The 23,285-nt window shown below is 45.8% G+C and overlaps 1 protein-coding gene across 1 annotated transcript; it reads right to left on the bottom strand.

Annotated features, from left to right (window-relative positions):
* Window positions 1-13,704: 13,704 nt before the first annotated feature.
* Window positions 13,705-23,223, bottom strand: ARL5A (ARF like GTPase 5A). The gene is made up of 6 exons (XM_084523292.1): window positions 22,988-23,223; window positions 22,171-22,231; window positions 19,103-19,250; window positions 18,079-18,162; window positions 14,451-14,602; window positions 13,705-13,925 (listed from the first exon to the last, which is right to left on the bottom strand). The coding sequence occupies exons 1-6, from the start codon at window positions 23,031-23,033 to the stop codon at window positions 13,877-13,879; spliced, it is 540 nt and encodes a 179-aa protein (XP_084379418.1). The 5' UTR covers window positions 23,034-23,223; the 3' UTR covers window positions 13,705-13,876.
* Window positions 23,224-23,285: the final 62 nt, after the last annotated feature.

Raw genomic sequence — 23,285 nt, forward strand, 5'->3', positions numbered from 1 at the left:
TACAACCATGAAGGTGTTTCACTTTCTTCTCCGTCTGACATCTAGGTAACACATGATCATCACCCCATACTTTTTCAGATAAAACACTATTTGAAGTCACAGGGAAACACGTATGTACCTTGTTGTTTGCCTGCTGTGATTGTATGTCCTCAAAAACCACATACCAAGGACAGTTCTCACACAAAATAATTGCTTTCCTTGTCCATTTGTTTTAATCTTACACGGTCACCTTGCTAATGCCCAGTAAGGATATTTCAAACATGGAATCAAGAGTGGATTCAAAGGGAAAAACAAAAGAAATGAACAAATGAACACCTGGAAAGAATGTGACCAAGATGCCAAATACGTGTTAACCTTTTTTCAGCTGAGTTTCATGAAGCAGAGAGAAATCAGATAAATAAACGCGTCTTAACCTAGAGGTCCAAATAGTTGTAGGAATTTAAAAAATAATATAAAATACAAAAGCACTACAGATATAAATCACAATGTAAAGGATACAGTATATTGCCACGAGACATTCCCACCCAGCTAATGGTCAGCACTGGCCTTGGTTATTTTGTTTTTCTCCATCCGAAGGTGGCCATTTGCATGAAGGGTTGTAGTCCTCACTTGACAGCATCTGTCACAGCCTCCACAGTTCTTTACTTAGATTATTTGCAAGTCTTAAAAGAAAACATTAATCAAAATATGATGTCAACAGCCTAATTTATCCCTCCTGCTAGTGCTCCCAAGACAGCAACAGGGTTTTGCTCATAGGCACTAAGCAGAAAGAAGATACACTGAAGATTTCTTCAGGGAGACAAAACCAGCTCTGATTGTATCGATCAGATTTCCAAACATGAGCTTGTGGGACAAACTTAGCTATAGCATACAACTCTTTCATATGCAACTCAAAATTTCTAGTTTTCCAAGTATTAACTACATTGGTATGAACTAGGGAAGGAAGGGGAGGTTCCTTTCAAATCTTTCCTCCTTACTTCTATTTATAAGGTAAATAAACTTCTGTATTTTTAGGAGAGGCACAAACATCAGCTGTAAATCCCAGTGAAAAGCCATGCCTGGTTCCCAGAATTTCAGTTCTTACCCTGTCTCCAGCACTTAGCCCTTTGGCAAGCCCCTGTCTTGCTGTTAGGCCATGAAGATAACACAGCCCTTGTATCTTCCCCAACCTTTTTCATCATTTTTACCATTGCTGCAAATCATTAGCTTACAGCAACTGCTCTGCGAGCTGTAGCTGTTACCTGTTAAGCAGACAGCCATAATTTACAGCCACAGATGCCCAGAGAGCAGCTGCAGCAGGAGGAGGTGCAGTGGGAGACAACAGGTCTGCTCTGACTGTGGGGCAGAGAACCTCTGGAGCCAGGCAGGTGCCAAGAACCACAACCCCTTGTAAGTGCTTGTATAAAAACAGTGGGATGGGGACCATGCTACATCCCTCCTCCTTGTTGCTGCCTACTGTTTCTCAGCATTGGCAGGTCTTTTTGCTCTCACTCCCTAAAACAAGCTCCAATCATACTAATGCTGAAGGAAAAAATCTCTTTCTTCTTGGTGGCCAGCCTCAGCTGCACACACAGGAGTTGCCACGCTCAGTAGTCACAAAGCAGCTGGCTGTTGGGGCATGGTCCCATTTTCTCACATTCTGCCAATTTATTTCCCTGGACTTCTCAAACACCTCTCAGTTGCTATATATGTGTTCTTTCCCCAGCTTCTTAACAAACTCAGCAGACTCAGAGTGAATTTAGAAGCACTTCAGTGGTTTTTCATGAAACTGAGGTGAAGCAATTTCTTGAGAAGGCACGAGCCAGTCCAGGTTCATTTATATCCCAGTCCACATTCAGATCAGTTATTAAGTCATCACATTAAGTCTATTTCTAACAAAGCTTGGCAGCAGGAGTTTCATGTGGCTTTGAACAGCACTGCCAACTTTCCACATCATCCCACCACCAGCAGATAGACGGATGGGTGGAGACAGCTCCAGTGTGAAGGCATTCCCTGCTGTAAGTCACTGGGGATGAGGGGACAGAGCTGAACTGCCTGCTGCAAAAATCATGATTAGTCCCTCAATTCTGAAATCACCTCTGCTGCCTTTTCCAGTTCCATGAGAACTGCACTGATAGCCCTGCCCCGTGTGAGACTGCAGGGAATAAATAAAATACTCAGTTCTTAGGCCCTGATATCTTTTTTCACCAAGGTCATGCTTTTTTCCAAAAAGTGAACAAACTACAAATAGAAAGGTGTGAATGAGACAACAGCCCTTTTAATTTTTTTATTGTGCAAAAGAAGAATAGCGCTAGGATCAGTCTTCTCCGTGGCATCCAGCCATTCCAGGGGTTTTTCAAATTCATGCTGGGTTCACCTGTAAAGCTTCTACTAAGTGGTGTCATGCACTGACACTCGATCCCTCTTGCTGTGAACCTCCCTGTCAGCCCCCATTGCAAACTAGATCCCAAAGGAAAGATTAAAAACAAACAAACAAACAAAAAAAATGCAGTTTGGAAGAGACATGGGCTTCTGAAGGAATCATCACAGGGCAAGGTCACAAAAACTGCTATAAAAGAAGGTCAAGACTGAGATCAAAGCTCATGCAGTATACTCAGGGAATACCCTAATAAATAAATCTTCCCATCAATACACAATTCATGTGCCTCTGGTCCTGCTGCTGCCTAATAAATTGCATGGCTTTATTAGAGGCATTCTTTCAAAGGGATAGCCCACGTGGTGATGAGATGTCTAATTCCAATGCTACAGACTTTGGTAAACTGTAACCTGTGTCTTTGAGAGCCCTTCTTGCAAACTTCTCTCTTTTTAAACACATTTATATGAAAGTTTACTAATACCTCCAGCTGAAAAACGAAGGGGAAAGATTGCAACATGCTTAGCATTCCTAACGTGCATTGCTGCGATGGCATCTCATATCCTGAAATACCATCTGCGGTAGTCCATAAAATATTGAGTGCTTACTCGTCGTGGCCAGCAATACTTTGCAGAAGCAGTGCCCAGTGGTGGAATGCTCCCTGAAAGGTCAGTGACACAGCACGAAGGTCATGAACACAGCAGCCACCAGGAGAAACTCTCTGGACTATTGCTAGCAGCTGCATCCATGAGCAAGCCACTGCTGCTCCCGTTTCACGCCTCTGGAGTGAAACTAGACAAAAAGATAATCACTTCATCAATAAAGTCACATTTTGTTGCAGTGAGGAACTGCAGCCCCACAAATAATACCCCTAGCTCTCTTGGCCTTGCACCATTCTGCACCAAGAGCAATGGATTCAGCGGTACAACCTGCAGCAGCTCATGAGCTGATACGGCTGCAGACTGAAGTCCTCCCACTGATGCTCCATCGGTGACACAAATGAGGATTCTGCCTGAATAACTCACACCAGAGGTGGAACAAAAAGAAACAACCGGGAAAAAAATATAAGGCTGAAATTCAGCCCCATGGAGACAAATTATTTCCTTCGCCTTTCATTAGATAGCATTTTCAGCACAGGGCACCAAGCCATCGGGTTCACAATACCAGCCCTTAGCCCTGTTCCTGTGTTTGGGCCAGCCCCCATCCTTCTCACAGGGCTGCCCTGAGCGCCTCCCTGCCCACCCGTGGGGATTTGCTGACTGCCCCGAGCCGGCCCCATCACAGCGCCTTCATTTCAGGGTCGGGCAGCCTCCCGGCTCATTTTCATGAAAACAGGAGTGAGGCTGAAGGCTGGTGACTTCACAGCTCTTTTTATAAAGCAGCATTATGATGGAGGACGGACAGAAGCAGCTGCAGAACCACCCCAGCTCTGGCACAGGTGCCCTGAGCAGGGCACGGCACCGCCACCGAGCCGCCCCGCAGGCAGCAGCAGCGGGACCTGCCTGCGTGCCTGGCTGGGCTGGCACCCTCAGCAGCGGTGCCGTGGAGGAAAAGCTTGGTTTTGGGCAAGGAGACAACTCGTCCTGGAGTCTGGAGGCGTGTCGAGACACAGCCTGCTGTGCTGGAGCATGCACTCAGCTTATTCTTGTTAGGGTGAAGGTTTGTTGAAGGACGGGATGGTTTAATGCAGTCATTCTCTTCCCGTTAAAAATCAGGTGTAATGATCTAACACACGCACAGAGCTCCATCAAATTCAGACGCCTTGCACTGCAGGACCTCGCCTTCAGGTTTAGCACTGCAGCACAAAGACTCAAGAGCAAGACAACTCCAGTAGAAGTGCTTTAACCCCTAGATCTCTGAGCAATGCATGGCACAAATATTTCTGTTTGTTGAAGGTTTGGGCATTGGCAGTGAAAATGAAGGAAATCGTTTTCAGGTTTAGTGGAATCATTTCTACAAAGAAACGGCGTGTTTAAAGCTATCATAACCTGTCTGTTTAAAAACATCTCTTCCACAGCCTAAAAATACAGGAAAACACATCAATTTCAAATTTACTACAGAAGGACTTTTTAGAGAAAGCAGACCCAAGACAGACTAACGCAATTTTCACAGAGTAAATGCCTTGAGGACAGACACCTGCCAGCAGTGGCACACATCTTCCAGGGACACCTGCATTATTAACCCTGACTTTAAAAGGTCTTCCAGGGTCTCACTGCTGGTCTCACCGCTGCCCTGGCTCGAGGCTGAAGCAGGGTGCTGGGTAAGCTTCCATCCCTGCCTTGCTCACAGGGGACAGACAAAGGCAGTGAGGAGCAGCCGGAGCAGAAGATGTGTCGTGGGCACGGCCAGAGGCCAGCAAAACCTCCCTGAAACTGCAGCGTGGCTGTCCTCAACAAACAGCTCGTCTCAAGACACAAAAACTAACGTGAGGAAGGGGTTGCTGGCCTTCCAGCAGCCCGCTAAATTGCTCCGTGACATCGTAAGCATTTATCTGGACTAAGAGGGGACCGAGTTTTTAGCAGCACAGTCAAGGGATGATTTAGAGGAAAGATGATAGTCTACAGAAACACGCCTGGCACACAGGGGAGCAGCCTGGGCTAGCAGCTTCTGCAGCACTGGGCTGTAAGGGGGCAGGCTGTAAGGGTGTGAGTGAATCCCACGGGGACCAGCTGCAGGGCCAGCACGGCCCCACCGTGTGCTTGAAGCTTGCAGCATCATGAAGAAAGCCTGGAGGAGCACATGGAAGAGAAACCTGAGCAATCACAAAACAGCAACGTGGGACACGCGTTCCTGTGGGGAAAGGAGCTGAAGCTCAGTGTGGTCTCCCTGAGCCCTGCCACAAGGGAGAGGCCCCGCACTGAGCAGGATTTCCACCCCAAACATTCAAGAGAAAGGTGAAAAGCTGAAAATGCAGCTGAGCTGAAGAGAAGAAGGCCCACATAACTCAAAGCTCAACCAACAGCATGCACCCAGGTGAGGCTTAGCAGCAGGTACCTGCAAAGGGATGGAAGCTGACACGGGGAAATCAGGAGGTTTGTGTGCCACGTCCTGCCCATGCAGGTGGTGACCCAAAGCTGCATCTCCTCACAGCTGATCCTATTTTAGGCCATTCTCCTGCCTGACAGGGAGCTGTTTGGGCAGACCTGCCGAGAGCTCCAGCCCCTCAGTCCCATCACCCTCCTGCCCCCTCTGCTCCCCACCACCTCTTTCCACACCCTGCCTGTGCCAAAAGAGCCATTTGAGCAGCCTGAGCGACACTGAGGAACAAACCTAGCTGGGACTCATTCAGAAGGTTACAAATTAAAGTGTTTTTATCACAGATTTAGGTCTCCTCTCTTCAGTGCTGCCACACAAGTGTTCGTGGTGCTGCAAGAGGCAGAGAGAGGACTGGGATTTATTTTAGTGGCTATGCAGGCTTGAAAAGTTTGATCAGCTCAGGTATAGCTCAACTCCCTTCAAAAAAGCTTCCAGCTTAAAGTCTTTGCTAATAAAAAGGAGGATCCTGCCCCCCTCTGGCCTCCCTGGAAGGAAGCAGCCCATGGAGCATCAGCAGCTGCAGAAACCCTTCACAGCGGTTTTGGACCAGGAACTCCAGGCTCGATGCAAACCCCAGCTGCAGAGCAGCTCCCAGGGCTCAGCAACATCTGAGAACTCAGGGCTGGATCCAGGGCTGACCGGCAGGAGCCTGAGGTAGCTGGAATTGCTCTGGGGCAGCTCCCACCACGCTGCCAGGCACAGATGCATACTCTGAAAAAAATGTCAAACCTGCTTTGAAAGTGCTATGGGTAGGCTAAAAATAAAGAAATGAATTATCCATCCGAGTTAATATAAACAATTATGTTTATTAGTTGTTTATACAGCTCTAATATGCAGCCATTAATTCATGTTTTAAAGCTATCCGTACAGGTTCACGGGGTGTCTGTTGGGATTCAACAGTACAAGGACCTCAGAAGCAAGTCTTCAACAGTACCAGTATTTATACCAAATCTTTATGTACAAAGAGTTCAGACAAAATATTATTACTCCAAGATCTGCATCTCTCTGCATGACCCCAGTAGTTTGCCTATACAAACACACACACACATTTGGAAAAAGAACACCTGCCCGTTCAAAAGAACCAGGGACCAAAAGCAAGACAGAACAAAGTCAGTAACAAGAATCAGCTCTCGAGATGTCAGCTGTACTGTAGTTCTGCATCTAATTCAGCATCATGTTAAAGATCTGTTACACATTCAGACAGAATAAATCAACATACACTGTGCAGTAAGAGTAACAATCTGTAATTTTAAAAGTATGATTTGTAATTTTAAAAGTATTAGGATCTAAAAGATACCATGCTTTAACTCAAAAAAAAGACAATTAAAGAGAACACAGCAGTCCAAGTATCTTGCACTCAAGAAAAAAAAAAAAAGCCAAAAAGCGACGTAGGATTTCAAGAAATGTAATTACAGTTTCACACAGGAGCTGTTAATGCCTAAGGCAAGGCTCATTCCTGGAGGCCTGCTGTCTGCAGCATGTTTGGGTGCTGGAGGCAGATGTAAAGTGACCAGAGTTCAGCACTAGCAAACAACTTCTTGTGCGCAGTTAACAAGAATAAAAGGTATTTAACACTAACACACAGGAATTAAAACCTTCCAAAATACTTATTTTGTATTTTTTTTTTAAATGGACTAACGTGGCAATCTACAGTCTAAGCACCAAGGGCACGTGGTCTTGGGGAATGAACAGGTCAGAGAAATCCCGTACTGAACGGGACAACAGTATCTCACAGAGAGGCTGTTTTGGTTTTTAACTTCTCCAATCTGATCAGATTTAAAAGACAAGTGCAGTTTTCAGAGAAGTTGAAGCAAAGCCAAGCAGTATCACAGTGAGGAGGCCGAGCAGCAGCAGGACGTGGGCAGGAGCTGTGCTGAGGACCAAGGGCCGGCCAGGGGCCACGGGTCACCGCAAGGCAGCGGCTGCAGCGGGAGGCAGCAGGATCAGCAGCATCTTGCCACCCCTCTCTCCACTGTAACAGTGGTGTCACACCTTTACTGCACTTAACATGTCTACACATTACCTAAATCAACAGAAAGCTTACTCTGCAAGAGTACCTTCAGGTGGACACAAGTACTGTGCGGGTAGAAGCAGAGCAGCCAGTCCCAGGTTAACACCCACGGCACACGACTGCATCCCTGCAGAGCGGAGCGGCCGCACACCGCTGGTGCAGCCACACGCACACGGTTGGTTTTGCTGTTGTTGTTTTTGAGCAGCTTCAGTTTCATCTCTCTTGCTTTGTAAGCAGTTACCTGCAATCCCCCTCCGCTCACAAGGCTGCAAACAGCAGCGTGTGATATGTGACTGCGTAGGAGCAGCACACCACTGGAACTCAGCTTTTTCTACAGGAAAAGAGCATTTCACCAGTAAGTTCATTTTCTGTTCTACTTAAAACCAGCACACACAATTACCAAAAAACCCTCCAGCAGAAACCCCACCAGCACAGAACAACAGTGCTTCCTACCCCAGGAACGCCTACACAACCCCCTGCGCTGGGTGGGAAATCAGACATTTGCTCTGAAAAAGTTTTGCTGCAACAAACACAAAAGGTAGAATGCAAACTGTACAGTTTTGACAAGCACTTTCATCTTAAAATAATAAATATTGACAGCTTTCTTTTTTAAGGATGAGCAATTCTAAAGTTACAAATAAATGTGTCCACGTGGCTGTACACAGCCCCTTACCTGCCCACCCTCAGCCCCCCCAGCAATTCTAGACCAAACGTGTGCTTGTTTCACCTCACCAAACAAGAATTAAAAGAACTCGGTAAGTTCCCTCCAACTAACTGAAAACTGGATTTTAAAAGCCAGGAAAGACAGAAAGAGGTAAGGGGGAAACAATTCAAGGAATGTTCTGATCAAGTTTCAGAAGATGTTATGTAAGAGAATCATAACTGAACTTTATTACAATAAATAGCTTTATAAAGTTTTAGCACAGATTTAAGACACACAAGTGCTCAGGCCAGCCCCAAAGTCCTCACATTAATTTGAAGCAGTAATTTTGTGCGCTCTGGAATGACATTTTATTGCAGTATCGGAATTAGCCATGTATTGACGCATTTCTTTCAGAAAGAAGACAACCTTTTTAGAACGTACAAAACACAAGTGATCAAAATAAACATGACCCTGGACACATCCTTACTGGGCATACGTACAGATGTTACTTTGCATTTGTAAAATCCCAACGGAGACAATATCCTGTAACGCAACCACAGCATCAGCATACCGACCCGAGGTGTACTTCCCACTCAGAGGGGCAGGGGCTTAGTGTTGGAGGCTGGAAATGCAACCAGCGTCTGGCTGAGCTCGGGATGAGGCAGCCCTGGAAGCTGAGCGGCACAGCTGGGGAGCGGGGCTGCAGGCACGGACAGCAGGACAGCTGGGGACACCTTCCAAACCTCAGAACAAGCCCTACACAGACACTGGGACTGGCTCGGCTGCTGCTCCTCTGTCACACAGAGACAGTTCTTGAACTTGTCAGCCACAGAAATGCTCAGGCTTCCCAAGCTGAGGTTTGTTTTGTTTTGCTTTTCCTCTTCGGACCTCTCAGGAGGCTACATCTTTTCTTGGCCACCTCTTCTACCCGCCATGAGTAGATACAGGAAATATTTAGATAAGAGCAACACTGAGCTGATTATTTACAATGATTTAGAGCCTTCTAGGTAAAGGCAGCATGTTCTGTACCAGCCAAGTCTTCCAAATTTGCAAATAAAAAAAGCTTAAAAAAAAAATAAACACCACCCAACTCACGCCTCGCCTCATGAGAAATCTGGCTTGAAAGGTTAAGGGGCAGTACACGGATATGACCCTGTTATGAACAAAGGCTGCTATCTGATGGGAAGAAATCTTTCAAAAAGAAGTTTCTGTACAATACAAAAATTAACCAGTAAAATCCAAGTAAGGCAAGAATATAATTTCTGCTTGTGATTCTAAAGAACACCAAAAAAAAAAAAAAACAAAAGTTGGTGGCAACCACTTATTTCTCACTTTTCCACATTTAATATACTCATTGCAACAATTATATCCAAGTCACACTTCTATTTACAGTACACGCCGTGACCATATGCTTACACACGTTACTCTTAATGCTGTTCTTCACATCCTTCCTACCCCGTAATGCTCAGTGAGGCACCACTTAAAGGCTCAATGTTACTTTTGTTTGAATTAGCTGAGAAACCTTCTCAGACATAACTCGTCTGAGAGCAGCAAAGTTAATGTTTTATTAGCTGATTGAAAAGGAACTACTTGCACGAGGATGTTTACAAGGCCAAGTATTCTTGGATTAAGTTATTTAAACACAGTCCCTTGAAAAGAATTCCAGCAAACCAACCTGCTACCAGGACAAATTTAGTATTTCCTTTCCCAACGAAAGCTAGCCATGGAGAGCCCGATGAAGGGAAAAGTGCTTGGCATGCAGAGGACAGAGAGCTCCGAGAACCACAAAATAAATTCATCACAAGCTGTGTTAAAACCAGTGAGTCGGGAGGGGAAGAATGCTCATTTATACATGACTGTACATAGATGCTTTTATAGAAATAGAGCTGTTTTAGGAAAATGGAAGTTTTAGCACACAAAAAAGTGGTTAGGGGATTAGCTTTAGGCACTTGGGCTGCATAGACATCGTAGGTGCCTGTCAGATGCACTTAGCACTCTCTCACACACACCCCTGGGAGCACGCTATTTAATACATAGGAGAACAGCTACTAAGCCTCCCTAGAAAAAAAAAAAAAAAAAGAATATAGAAAAAATGGGCCAAATTGATCTCATATTTTCCAAGTTCTATATCCCACCTCACAGTTAAAAATCTGTGCAATTTTCAGATCACAGAGACAACACTGAGTACAGCCAATTTACAAAGTTTATTACTTGCTAAACCAAAAGAAACATCTAAATATTAGATTATTGAAATATGAATTACTGGTATGGTTTTTGCTAGAAAAATGCTGTTCTGCAACATAAACTTAAATAACCGTTTTTTCAGGACACCTCCCCTTTTCTGTGTAACATCCTAAGAACTACACAAAGAATGAAGGGAAAGCAGTCTTAAGCTTTTTCTCTGAAAGGCAAGACAACACACGGAGGGTAACAACACAAAAGCCATACAACTCAAGGTGATGACTCATGTTAAGACAATCAATTCCACACAATAACCGAGAGAAGCTATAAACAGCATCGGTGCAAAGTTAACTTGCTTGTCTATGGGCAGAGCTGTGTAAAAAGCCATGAATTGTCCTACAGGGAAACGAAAAAAGCTGTAAACGAGAAGCACGTAATAAAGGGCTTACGTGAGGTCAAAAGTTTGTCTGCGCTTCTCTAGTTCTGCTGCATGAGTAGGTTTGAAAATGTTTGTAACATTACTGACAAGGCAGGGTGCAAAGGAAAAGAGCATCACAGCCACAACAGCGTCCTGAGGGTGTATGCTTGTGTAGCCTGCTCGCTAGTATGTGAGCAGATACGCTTGTTCTTGTGATAACCCTTCAGCCAGACAGACTTTTCTACAAAAACTTCCCCTGCGACACCTGGATGCAGCTATTTGGCTTTCTCCAGTCTTTGCTGCACCTCGAGCAAGATCCCAGCCACTGCTTGGTGCTGTGAGAATTTGGGACAGCCACACAGAGCATGTGAATCTCTGTTTAGAGGGCAGCTACCACAGACAAAATCCACCCTCAGAGGCTGCAAATCTAGCACATGAAATGAAGGCACCTCTTCCTTTGCTTCCTAAGCCCTGGCCCGGAATGCTACAGGCACGCAATGCTTCAGCAAGCACTGGCCACCACTGAATTCTGCCTACTGAACAGCAAATCTCCCCGTTACAATACTGTGGCATCACGAAATAGCTGGAAAAGGAGCCTGCTGACTGCATGCGATACGACACGCTCTCGTAGTCGGGTTAAGGCTGCATTGCTTGCCATCCAACACACAGGCAACGATTTGCTTTTTGGCTTATGAGCTCGTTAGGGCACAAGGGACGCGGCTTGAACAAGCAGACTTCATGTGTGCAGTTATTCCCAGCTCCTGCTGGGGGTCTGCTGCCACTGCAGTACCTTAGAGGCCACAGAGAACATAAGTGGCCAGGATACTGAGAGGGAAAAGGACAGTCAGTGCAAGTTAAGGCGTCTCGTTGCAACAAAAGCCATACCTGGAAAAAAAAAACAAAAAACACCACCACCACGCTTTCATTACATGGACATCGTAGCTCCTATAAATTTAAAGTGAGGGAGTAAGCAGCAAATTCCAGCAAGAAGTGGCTATCAAAAACCTGCTCCGTGATATTTCCTCCGTGAACAGGAAGGACTCATTGTCTTAAAAAACAAACAAAAAAAACAACACGCAACCTTTACACATTCAGGCAAGAGTGTACAGTACTTAAAAATACTAATGCAAAATATTTTAAAGGCATGAAAGGGAAGACAAGACTCAAAAACCAGACACTTAGGTTTATAAGCATGTCCGCTTTTTCTTTTTTGAGACTAGAAAATGTACAGTTCCATTTTATATGCAAGAGTGCACAGTTTGTTTCTTGAAGATACTATCAGATAAACGGAGAAAGTAATCTTTGCATTAAATTGTTATTTCTTCAAACATTTATACATTTTGCAATACACCAGTTACATACCAATACCTATGTGCATGCACTCTAAATATAGGCATGTACACGTTAAAATGTTTAACAAAGACAGCAGGTTCCCTAGCCAATGAGCATCATAAAGAGATACCAAAAATATATTAAAAAGTTAAATTCTTTACCTGCCTTTGTTAAATACAGACTTTTGAAACTGACTCCCTTCTTTTCCCCACAAATTCACGACATGATCCCCGGTGAAGCAGGCAAATGGGAAGGCAGGCGCGCTGACTGGATTACCCCACGACCAAGATAAGCACCTTAGAAAGTTCGCTCTAAGCTTGTTCTTTAAAATGTCTTTTCCGTCCTTATCAGTTGCATGAGCTACGAAAGGGAAGGACATTATAAACGGCGCCTTTATTTCCTTTTACTATTCCCTTCAAACTCACATCTCCAACAGAAAAGCCCGGGATTAATGCTACGTGCACCTTGACAATACTGGTAATATTTCAAACCATCCCACTGAAAAGCCTGTACCCTTTAAAATGCTAATTCTGACCGTCTGCGTGGCACAACCACCCCTTCAAACACTACAGCAAGGAAAGAATCACACGGTGTCTGACACTTCTGATAACTCACCTGGGGACCATGCAAGGGAGTTATATTTTCGGGAAGTACTGCCCTGGAACTTCTGTGGGAACATGATCAAGGGGTCACTTACGGCTTTTCAAGTAGTGTAGTCTGCTTTGTTCCCCTTCCCACCCCAGTCCCAGCCGTTGCATATAGGTATATCGACATTTGATGCTATCAAAGGGAAGCGCGCCTCTTCCTCTGAAAAACACTTCCTGCGGAGCACGACTAGCTTTGTACGATTCCAGTGGGACTTTTAAACATACTTTTGTCTCTCTTCTTTGGTTAAGGAGGAAAAAAAAAAAAAAAAAAAGGTGACATTTTTCCCTTTAGGAGAGTTAAAGGTACTTCTGCGAGACTTGAATCACAAAGGAACATGTGCTGCAAAAAAAGAAAAGCAGTAGCATCGGACAGCATGACATGCACTTGTTGGAATCATCTAATCCAATGACGGCTACATTAAAAAAAAAAGAAAATTTGTTTTGTTTTAAACTCTTTGGCAAATTTGTACTGTTTGCCAATACTGTAATTTGAAGTTGAACCCATATGCCCCAAGCCAGTATGAAAAATCTAACTGAAAAATCACGTGAGAAACCAGCAGCTGTCCCCAGAGAGAGCTTGCTTTGTAAAGTTGTGGTGAGCCAACTGTCTGCTGGGCCCTCCAGCCATCCGGATAACGAAGGAAAAGAAGCTGTGACACGTTGGCGATGTCAAATATTAGTACTACTGTCAACATACTGATTCAGCTTTACACACTGGTCTGAACAGATTGCAATTAACCTAAAATTGAGGTATAAATATACACAAATATGTACAGTACACATACAGGAAAATATTTTTGCATTTGTAACATCAGTAACTTTAAAAATACTGGAAAGTTGATATCTATGCCATTGATTTGTTTGCTAATTTACTGGAATAATGAAGCCACATCTTCGACTAGAGAGGACTACAACGGAATAGTAAAACCCCAAAATAAAAGTTCCTTTCTCTTGCTTCATCTTCACCACGCTCAGCATCAGACTGTTCTGAGTGGCTGTATCTTGAAAAGGTTGATCACAGCTTTTATGTGCATCCCCGGAGGAAAACAACCAGGAAAACAAACTTGAGCCATCAACCGCATCTTTCTTTTTGCTGAGTGGTCTTAATTTTTAATACGTTGTGTGTATCTACGTAGAAAATAAAGTTGTCATCAGTTCATTATAAATACATCTAACCCAGTAATTCTGCCACTGTGAGGGTAATCACGGGTACAGCTTTTTTTAAGCAAAGTCTGTGCAAAGGGGTCATTAAAAATCATCTGATCTTAAGTCTTGACATCATCCATTCGAGTCCTTGGCAGAGTCTGTAAACAAAAGAGATAATTTTTAAAGGAACACATGCACTCCTCGGGGTAACTTCAGATGATTAATTCCGTGGCACCAATTTACACGAAGAGCAATTAAACTCTTCCTGAGAGCTCTGTAGTTCTGACTGAAGGCATCATTTCCAGAAACAATTCACTTTTTTTAGGTCTTATTATGCAATCTATGGGTGAGAGACTTCAGTTCCCAGCACTTCCAACAAACACACTGAAGGTCTCTCTAATTGTGATTATTCTTAATAAACCACGACAAATCTCAGGTTGTTCCCACCCTCGCCCTCATGAAGCCCCAGTCATTTAAAACTACACCTCCGTGAGATGGAATTGCAGATTTGATTTGGAAGTTGGGGTGTGGGTCACTCTGATCCTAAGCCAGCATGTTCTGAACACAAAAATTTAAGTGCAACATTATTACTGACACGGGAACAGCCTGTGTTAAAACCAACTACCACAGCAAAAACACGAAAATCATTCCAGACTCCCCTCCTACAGAGGAATAACTCTTACCCCTCTCCAGTTAGAGCACAGCACGCCTGAATGTGCCACTGGTGATCCTTAATTGAAGTCAGTTTCAGAAACTGAGAGATTTCAGCCACTGTCATACACTCCTTAACATCTTGCTTGTTAGCAAAGATCAGCAAACCTGCTTTTTTTAAGTCCTTGGGAGGAAGAAGAAAAAAAAGAAGGTAATTACAAATGTATCCTTGGAGGCAAAAGCTATAACAGGAAACTGGTGAGTTGTGAGTGGTAGCAAAAGGCTAGCCCGTAGAACACCACAGGCTGATTAGTGTTTAACTTCAGGAAATCTTTTGATCTAGCAGACCAGATGTCCAATTTATGCCTCAAACTACCTACGCCACGTCGTTGTCCTGCAGGAGGAGCGGGACACCCCGTGCCCCTGCCACGAGCACTGTGTGCGGTTACAGCAGTGTCACCCACCTGTTTCAGGGCCAGGCCTTCTGCCTAACCCCCCCTGCAGAGTGCTTGCTCCAGTGCCATTTTATTTGGGGGACACTCAGCATTTGGAGGAAATCTTCACTTACATGGCTTTAGAACCAAAGGACAGACATCTAAATGAACACGCACATTACTCTGAGTGTCTGTATAACGCCCCGTGCAATATTTAAGCCATCAGTACAATAATTCAGAGATCAGTGACTCTAGGGCCAAGCTTATTTTATCTCAAACTGCTTGGAATTACGCTAGTACAGACACATACTGTTAAAAATCCGTCTCTCTGAAAGCAGCAAGGCTTTCCCAGAAAGCCAAAACAAGCCAACCACTTAAATGCCTGTAAGGCAGCCTAGTTTTTACCAGCAATAACATTAATTCCCAAATGACCCTCTGGTTCAGAAAGCAGCTGGAACTGACCTCAGCAGGCCAATTTTGCTTCAACAAAAATTCAACTGAGCTAGTTAACAAAAATGATTTTTTTTTTTTCAAAGACTGCAAGGAAAACCCGTTCTAGGTAAGTATCTGATTTTCATTGCAGCTTATACGTATAGTTGTTCTCTTCAAGTCTCGTAGCATCGGGAGGGGGAGCAGAACATCACTGTGCTGTGAGCCAAGGGGCACTTCAGCTGCTGGATGGATGCTTTCTGAGCACAGCAGCAGTCTCCCAGCGTGAAGCAGGGCCACGTATACTGCTTGGAGTTTCAAACTTCCCTCATTTCAATTTCAGTTCATTAGCATGTTCAGATTACGAAACAGAAGACGCAGACATTGTTTAGCTCCTCCAACAGACTAAGTAGTGCAGCTGAGAAACTCAAACTGTGGCAGCAGCAGACAGGATGGCGACAGCCCCCCCACGGCACACACGGTGCTCCACCAGAGCCACGGCAGCCACCAGTGACAGGTCTGGGACCATTCACTCCCCTCTGGTTTCCTAACTGGTCTTGCCCCAGCTGCTGTGCCCGGGTGGCTGAGCAGCCAGCCACACCACACCAGAGACCTGAGCTGGTGAAACCAACAGCCCCAGGCACGGCCACAAAAACCACAGAGCTCGCACAGGGGAGGGCGCTAAAAAAGAGAACCAAAACCCCGGGCAGCAGGACCCGGGACCTTCAAGCTGCTACGAGCTGACACCAGCACGAAAGAGACTGGCCTATCTTCTTCCCTGCTCTCCCAGCTTTCCTGGGAGACCTGTATCTTAAATCCAGTTTATTTTATTAGAACTTTTCCCCTTGGGAGCATCACAAGGTGTAAGTTCCAGACCTCCACATCACATTTATGTTTTAAGAAGTTAAACATAAGGACTACAGACTCAGGGCAAAGAATCAGGCTGCCTCCGACACGCCAGGAGAACGAAACAGTTATGGTTTAGATTACACAGAATCTGCGTGTCAGCTGGACAGCGGTTGAGGTTTTGCAGTTCACAGTTCTGCAAAACACAGTTTCTTAGTTAACTCCCACTAAAACATCACAAGATGGTTAAAAAAAAGATAAGGAAACATTTTAGGAGGTCACCTGCTTCTGAGAAAACAGGTTACCTGTCCTCTGGCTCTCAGCAAATTACTCCAACACAACACTGAAGAAAAACTTCAGTAATAGGGTATTTAAATTGTGGTTAATTAACAATGAAAAACAAAAATAAAGACATAGAAAAAGCCCTTTTTTTTCACAGTAATCTAAAGCATTTGAGAGTTTTCAAAGAGAATATATAGACAGCCTTTGCCCATCCCACAGCCACCCACTAAGCAGTGGCTGTGGCTGAAATACAGATGTGACATTTTGGGATGTGACATCAATTGTATGAGTGTCTTTATACTCTGACATGTTTAAGTTTGGAAACTCGATGCCCTCTGTGTCAACTCACACAAACTGAGTCAGTTTGCATCAAACTTATCCTGGGTGTCACCGTAATAGTCACGCTTATAAAAACATCTTCAGTAAAACTCCAGCCTCTGGCCCTGCTGCACTTCACCACGAGATTATGTACGTTCCTGTGCACCCCATTAAAGCGTTGGGGTGTTTCAGACCACACGATAGATGCTCCTTGGCTTATGTGGCAGTGGAGTATTTATAAATCAGACATGGATGGTTCAGTTTCAGACCTAACACAGGGCTCAGTTTTAAAGAAGGTCTTTAAAAGTTAGCAAATCGTACTCTTATTCTGTAATTCCAAGTAAATGCAGAATGACAGCTCCTATAGCTTTCTCATGTACTTTAGGAGTTTATTTCATGCACTTATCCCAGTTACTGTTAGGTTATTATTGCACAGGTTTCCTTAGAATTGTAACAGCCTCAGCTTTCAGCCATAAGATCAAGACCACAGGTGTGGTCTGTAACCCATCTTTAACAACTGGAGGACTTCAAGAGATTTCAGATCAAGAAAAGGGGGAGCAAACATCTACTGCAAAACTTTCCCGAGCCCCAGCTCCCCCCTTCACCCTTGCTCATTTCATTTCCTCTCAGATTGGCTTTCCCCAAGTCTCTCCGTCTCTGTTCATTCTTTTCCCTACTTCTGTGCCTTAGAAGACTCCTCGCTTATCCCTCAAATTGGAAAATAGATAAATAAATAAAAACCAAGAAGAGCAGACGATGTGGGCAGTGGAGGTGTGTAGGAGGGTTTACATTAATAAGGCAAACTTAAACTGATTTTCCCTCAGAAGTTCCCCAAACAAATAGTTTCATTAGCTTCCAAATGTCAAAAAGGCCACAGGCAGTCCCTTTCTTCAGTTCTGTAGCTATTCCTTATAAAATACACTAGTAAGACTGTATCAGTTTCACTGTGAAAACAGAAAACATTGAGCAACCATGAAGCTATCAAAAATGGTAATTAAGCTTTTGGAGGAAGTAATATTTGTAAAAAGTTATCTCATTCTTAACGTGACTTCTGTGTTTTTTCAACATCAGCCCATTTACAGGGCCTAAATTCTGTTTTGCTGAAACACTCGGAAGTTGGAAAGTTATTTTTGTGGGAGGTAACTAATTTGATATTAATTTACAAATTTATTGGGAGCTTCATAAAAGACAGAACCTCCAGAGGGAACAAGATGGATCTGATAGTACTACCCACGGCTGGGAGCATGACTTAAATAGGAATTTTCACAAATTTTGTGTGAGTGTTTCCTTATCCTTATCAAATCTTACCCGCAGTAAGCATTAAAACAAAGAGAACTCAAAGCCTACTCACCTCATGTGCTAACATTTTGTAGAGTTCTTCTTTAGTCACAGAAATCCTCTCTCTGTCGGTGCTGTCCACAACAACTATTACAAACTTCAAAAAGTCAGAAGTCATTAGTCAGCACTTCAAAGAACACGCTCTGCCTTCCAGGCCCCGCACACTCACGCAGAACAGATTATCAATCCCACCAGATTATGCAGATAGGCAGCTGGATTATCAGCTATGATCTCGCTCCTTACACACTTCTCCCGGCCACAGCACTGCTATGGTTAACAACGTGTCCCGTGCTCTGTGCACAAGGTAGCTCTGACAGCTTTCTGACTTCCATTTTCAAGTGAATCATTTGTACTGAAAGCAACTGTTTGTCTGCACTCCCAGACCTGGTTTGGCTTTTTGCTTAGCACGCAGATCCCTCAGATAATTTGCTTCCTTAAATAGGCAAAGCGCATCATTTTTTTCCCCTTGTTTCAAACTCTAACCTGCAGGTGGGTATTTTCAAGGGATTCTAAAACACACATCATGTTCGTGCTGCAAGAGCACGCACACAGATACATGTCAGAGTGCCTTACAGCGAGGCACAGGAAAACAAAGATTATAGAAATTAACCTTCAGAAAAATACCAACAAAACCACAAGTGCTAGCACGCAGGAAAGCTTGACTTGAAGCATAGTTTTACTCAAGCTCAGTACACGCGCTGCAGCTTCATCACCAAACAGTTCTGAAAACTCTTGGGGTGAGCCTGGGAGCCTGCGAGACGCAGCTCCCAGTTTTGGAGGAAAACTTTTGGGGCTTTCAGCCTTATGCACGAGGGGTTTCGCAGGTTTTAAAGCACTTGCTACAGAGATGCAGCAGTCACAGCGAGGAGCCTGCAAACACGGGGAGCTGCAACACCCAGTGAAACCAGGACCTGCCCCAGGGCTCAGACCCTAGCGCCCTGAAGGAGCCACAGCACCATGCAAAGTGCCCCACGTTCGCTGCAGCCCTTCTCCAGTGAGAGTTACAACAAACCTGGCAGCGGGGTGCTCACACTCACCTCGGTGTTTGTATAGTAGGTGTTCCACGAGGACCGAAGAGACTCCTGCCCTCCGATGTCCCACATGAGGAAGCGCGTGTTATTCACCACGATCTCCTCCACGTTACTCCCTATCGTCGGCGAGGTGTGCACCACTTCGTTCATGGAGCTGCAGGGAGAACACAGCAACTCTGAGACACTGCCAGCACAGAAACACCAACTTTTTGGCATTAGTGAGCCTATTAGGACTCCAAAGCAACCTCCTTCTGTAAGAACTAAAGCTGATGGCTGTTTCAAGGCTGAAAGCTCAGTGAGTGAATTTTAGCAAGCAGACCTTATGCAACAAATAGGGATGGGGGGGGGAAGAGAATACAAAAATTTTAAAAAAGACTCCGTGACCTATATAACAATTAAATTGTAAAGCTGAGAGAGCATTTGTGAATAAAACTCAGTATTTAAATCATAAAGCTGTAGGAGTATTTGCTTCAGAAACTGTCTTAAGCAGCCAGCTCTTCATTTTCCAGACTGACTTTGGCAGGCGCGCAGTACGGGAGAGCTGTTGCTTTTCTCCAAGAATATGGTTAAGCCACAAGACTTCCAAGGCTGCAGAAAAACAACAGCTCCTCAGCCAGCTCCACCGAACACAGCTCGCCTGCCTCTCCTCCCCGTGCCGGCCACTACAACACGCTCCCCCTCCCTACTTCAGTCACTTTCTGTCAAGCTTGCTTCTTTTCTCCAGCACAGCCCAGAGATTCTGCTTGGTGGAGATGAATGCGGACGTTAAAGATGGCAAATGCGTTGTTTTAGTGATGCTCGGGGCAACTCTGTCACCAAGACAACCAGCCTGACACAAATAGTGATAGCTACAGGTGTGCTCTGGGTGCTCCTCAAGTTCACGTTATTTAAACTCTATTGTAAGGGATGTATTAAAAAACAAACAACTAACAGCAGGCTTAAGGAAACGAGCCAACCATTTTCAAAGAACTCAAATATTTTTTCTTGTGATAACCATGCGACATTTTTTCATTTTGTACATTTGGTTTTTTTTAACTGCTTTAGCAGAGCTTTTCATGACAGAGGCTGCAATTTGAGACTTGTACGAGTGCCGGACGATTTCCTGAAGAGGATACAGATAACGGAGGGATAAAGGCACAGCCTAGTGTTCTGGAAAGGAATCCCAGCTACCCCGGGCCTTAGCAGCACACAGCACGCTATCTTCTCACCACACACACTTGGGGGAAGCTATGATAAGGGAAAAAGGATTAGAAAGAGAAAGAACCACAAAATCAAATTAAGGAAAACAATGGTGTAACAAGATGCCTGTGGCTGATTTAATATTTAAAAACCAGGTTTCAGCGGAGCTCTTTTAATGTTTGGAAAAGCCTATCGCGGATCCCCTTTCTGGCTGAGCCTGCAGCCTTCCACACTCAAGCCGCTGGCATTTCTGTCTGCAATACAATCGGTGGATTTTCTGCCCCGCTCCCCCAGGACCAAGGTTAGCGTGGAGCTTAATGGCCTTCCGAGACACCCGAACACAAAACCCGACTGCTGCCGAGGAGAGAGGGAGATCTGAGCATGAGAATGGGAAGAAATTAAGTGTCTGTGGGGCTGCCCTGGTCTGCTAGAAGCAGCACTGCTGCAACAGTGCAACACCAAAGCCATGGGCACTGCACTAACGCACTGCTGCCTCTGCCCCGCTGCCGGGCAGAGCTGAGCTCATGCTCAGGGCACTGATCTGCCACGAAGCAGCTGTGTCCACATTTTCATTCAAAAATACAATAAGCAAAGACTGTAAGGATGAAATGAGCAGGAGGAACAGGAGACTACTCATCTAGAGCAAACTTTGTATTCCCCTTCCTCTTCACCACGAGAGAAGGGGAAGTCCTGCTGCACTAAAAGGGTAGAAAGGAAAAGGACGTGCACAGAGATCCGCGGCACAAAAGGGAAAAGAAAACACTGAGGCTGCAGAAGTAAGAAGATGAAAAGAGATAAAAAGAAGAATCATGAGATGTTTGTGGAAGATGCAGGAAGACACGGGCAGCTTTAAAACACACCAAGGATGGCCCTCAGCAGCAGCAGCCACTAAAATCAGTCCAAAAAATTGACTTCCTGCTACTTATTCTACATTTCTCAATCTCCGTTTGATAATGACAACCACCTTCATCTTTTCACCACACAACCTGCTAGGACATAAGTGGCTGGAAATACTGCACGTTTCACATTCCAGAAAAGCAAAAACTGATCGTAATTTGACAAAAATACCCCAAACCCATGTCATTTAAAAGCGTATTTTAAGCTTAGGATTGGAGCAGGATGGCCATGTCACTCAACAGGTCCTATTCCTGGTACCGAAGAGTTAGGAACACTTCCTAATAGCGGACTACCTCCTGTGAGAAAAGGCAAATCTGTTTCTATTGCATGCAGACCTTGAGCTGCCTGGCCCACCTCGAAGCTCCCAGTCTGCAGACAGATCTGCAGCCCTTTATCGGGCAGCAGCTGAGGGCCAGCGATACGAAGCTCATGCGAGTTTCACGCAGATCAGCAGCAAGGTGAGCCCCAAAATCCAGCCTTGGGCAGGCAGCACGGATGTCACCTGCTGCAGAGCTAAGGCATCCTGCACTCAGCCTGTGCCCTCTGTCACCACCGGCAGAGCGCACCTCGGCAGGCGGGACACAGGGCACGGCAGGGAGAGGTCAGGCTTCACTGCTCTGCTCCTCACGAACAATTTCTGTAATATTTACACGCTGTGGCACGGATCAGTGCACCAGCATTGTCCTGTGGCTAACCCTAAACATAATAATATTTTATGGAGCTGGCAAACAGCCTGCACTGTGACACCAAAAGCAGTTGTGATTAAGTGTAACAGCAATGTAATTTGATAAACAAAAGCTCTCAGTGGAACCTTATGCATACATCAGGGAAAACACAGACCTTTCCGAAGCCTAAACCCATGCTCTGACCCGTTGCCACCTATACCAGTGATTAATTTTCAGCACAGAGCTCTCAAAGGGAAAAGAAACAGGGAAAGCAGCAAGACCTAGTGAGAACAATGGGAAGCACACGACGCATCAGCTGCAGTTCATACTTACAATTGGTAAAGAATGGTCGTTTTTCCTGCATTATCCAGACCCACAATGATTACCTTGTGCTCTGAAACAAAAATATGACAGGTAAGTCACACAGCTAACCCTGCTATCACAACAGCGACTGCTACAGAACAAGGGTCACGCAGCATTTCAGCCTGACCTAAGCACGCACATACTTTGGGTGCCACGTTTCACGGCCGTGTCTAGCAGCCAGTTTGTCTGTGGAGATGTACAAATGGGTTTATCAGCCCGGGAAGGCATGCCTTGGTTATTTTTTCCTGTCTATGTACCTACAGCAGCGATTTCTGAGCGGCTGCGCTCACATTTTTTCCTTTCTCAACGGCTGGAGTTTCTGCAGACGTTTGCAAACCGTGTCAGACCGTGCTGTGTGTCACCTCCCTGACCCCGCAGCTCCCCAGGGCACAGCTCTGGCACGTTCAGTGCTCGTGTCCAAGGCTGTGCAACACCTCAGCCTCCCTTCACCCAGGCGCTAAGAGCAGGGCGCTGACAGTACGGGCAGGGCGATGTGCCTGTGGCCCACAGCCCTCGTGTCCCTTCAGCAGGTCCGGAGCCTGGCAGAGATGTACCTGTGAGCATTTCCAGCCCTCTCCCACGCCGTTTCGCAGTGCTCGGGCCACCCAGGCTGCTCCAGCACCGAGCTGAGCACATTCAGGAGCCCGCAGCGCGTTCACCTCAGCGATTTCCAAGCCAGGCGAGGGGGCTGCGGGGACGGGTTTTTCCCCCCCCCAACCCCACCAGCCCGGCCCCACAGCCCCGCACAGCCCTCGGGAGCATCCCCGGGGCCGGCAGCCGCACTCACCCTGGTGGTTGAAGAGCCGCCAGATGCGGGTGAGCAGGATCCCCATCCTCGGCCGCTGCCCGGGGCCGCTCAGGGCCCGGCCTGGACGGGCGGGCGGGGGCCGCTCCGGGGCTGCTGCTGCTGCTGCTGGCTGTGCGCTCTGCGGGGCGGCCTCGCCCCGAGCTCCGACATCGCCGCTCCCCGGCCCCGCAGCCGCCTCCTCCTCCTCCTCCTCCTCCTCCTCCTCCTCCTCCCCGGCCCGCAGCCGCCGGCCCGGCCCGGCCCGCAGCGCTCAGGGCCCGGCCGAACGCGGCGCGGC

This window comes from Aythya ferina, assembly GCF_964211825.1.
Source record: "Aythya ferina genome assembly, chromosome: 6".
Lineage (NCBI taxonomy): Eukaryota > Metazoa > Chordata > Aves > Anseriformes > Anatidae > Aythya > Aythya ferina.

What these genes read in the sequence shown, in the direction of transcription:
- ARL5A (XM_084523292.1), bottom strand. Translation starts at nt 23,033, where the DNA reads ATGGGGATCCTGCTCACCCGCATCTGGCGGCTCTTCAACCACCAGG. An exon ending in GCGGCTCTTCAACCACCAGG is followed by an intron (nt 22,232 to 22,987) that starts GTGAGTGCGGCT and finishes TTTTTGTTTCAG; the next exon opens with AGCACAAGGTAATCATTGTG. An exon ending in TGTGCTCTAACTGGAGAGGG is followed by an intron (nt 13,926 to 14,450) that starts GTAAGAGTTATT and finishes TTTTGTTTACAG; the next exon opens with ACTCTGCCAAGGACTCGAAT.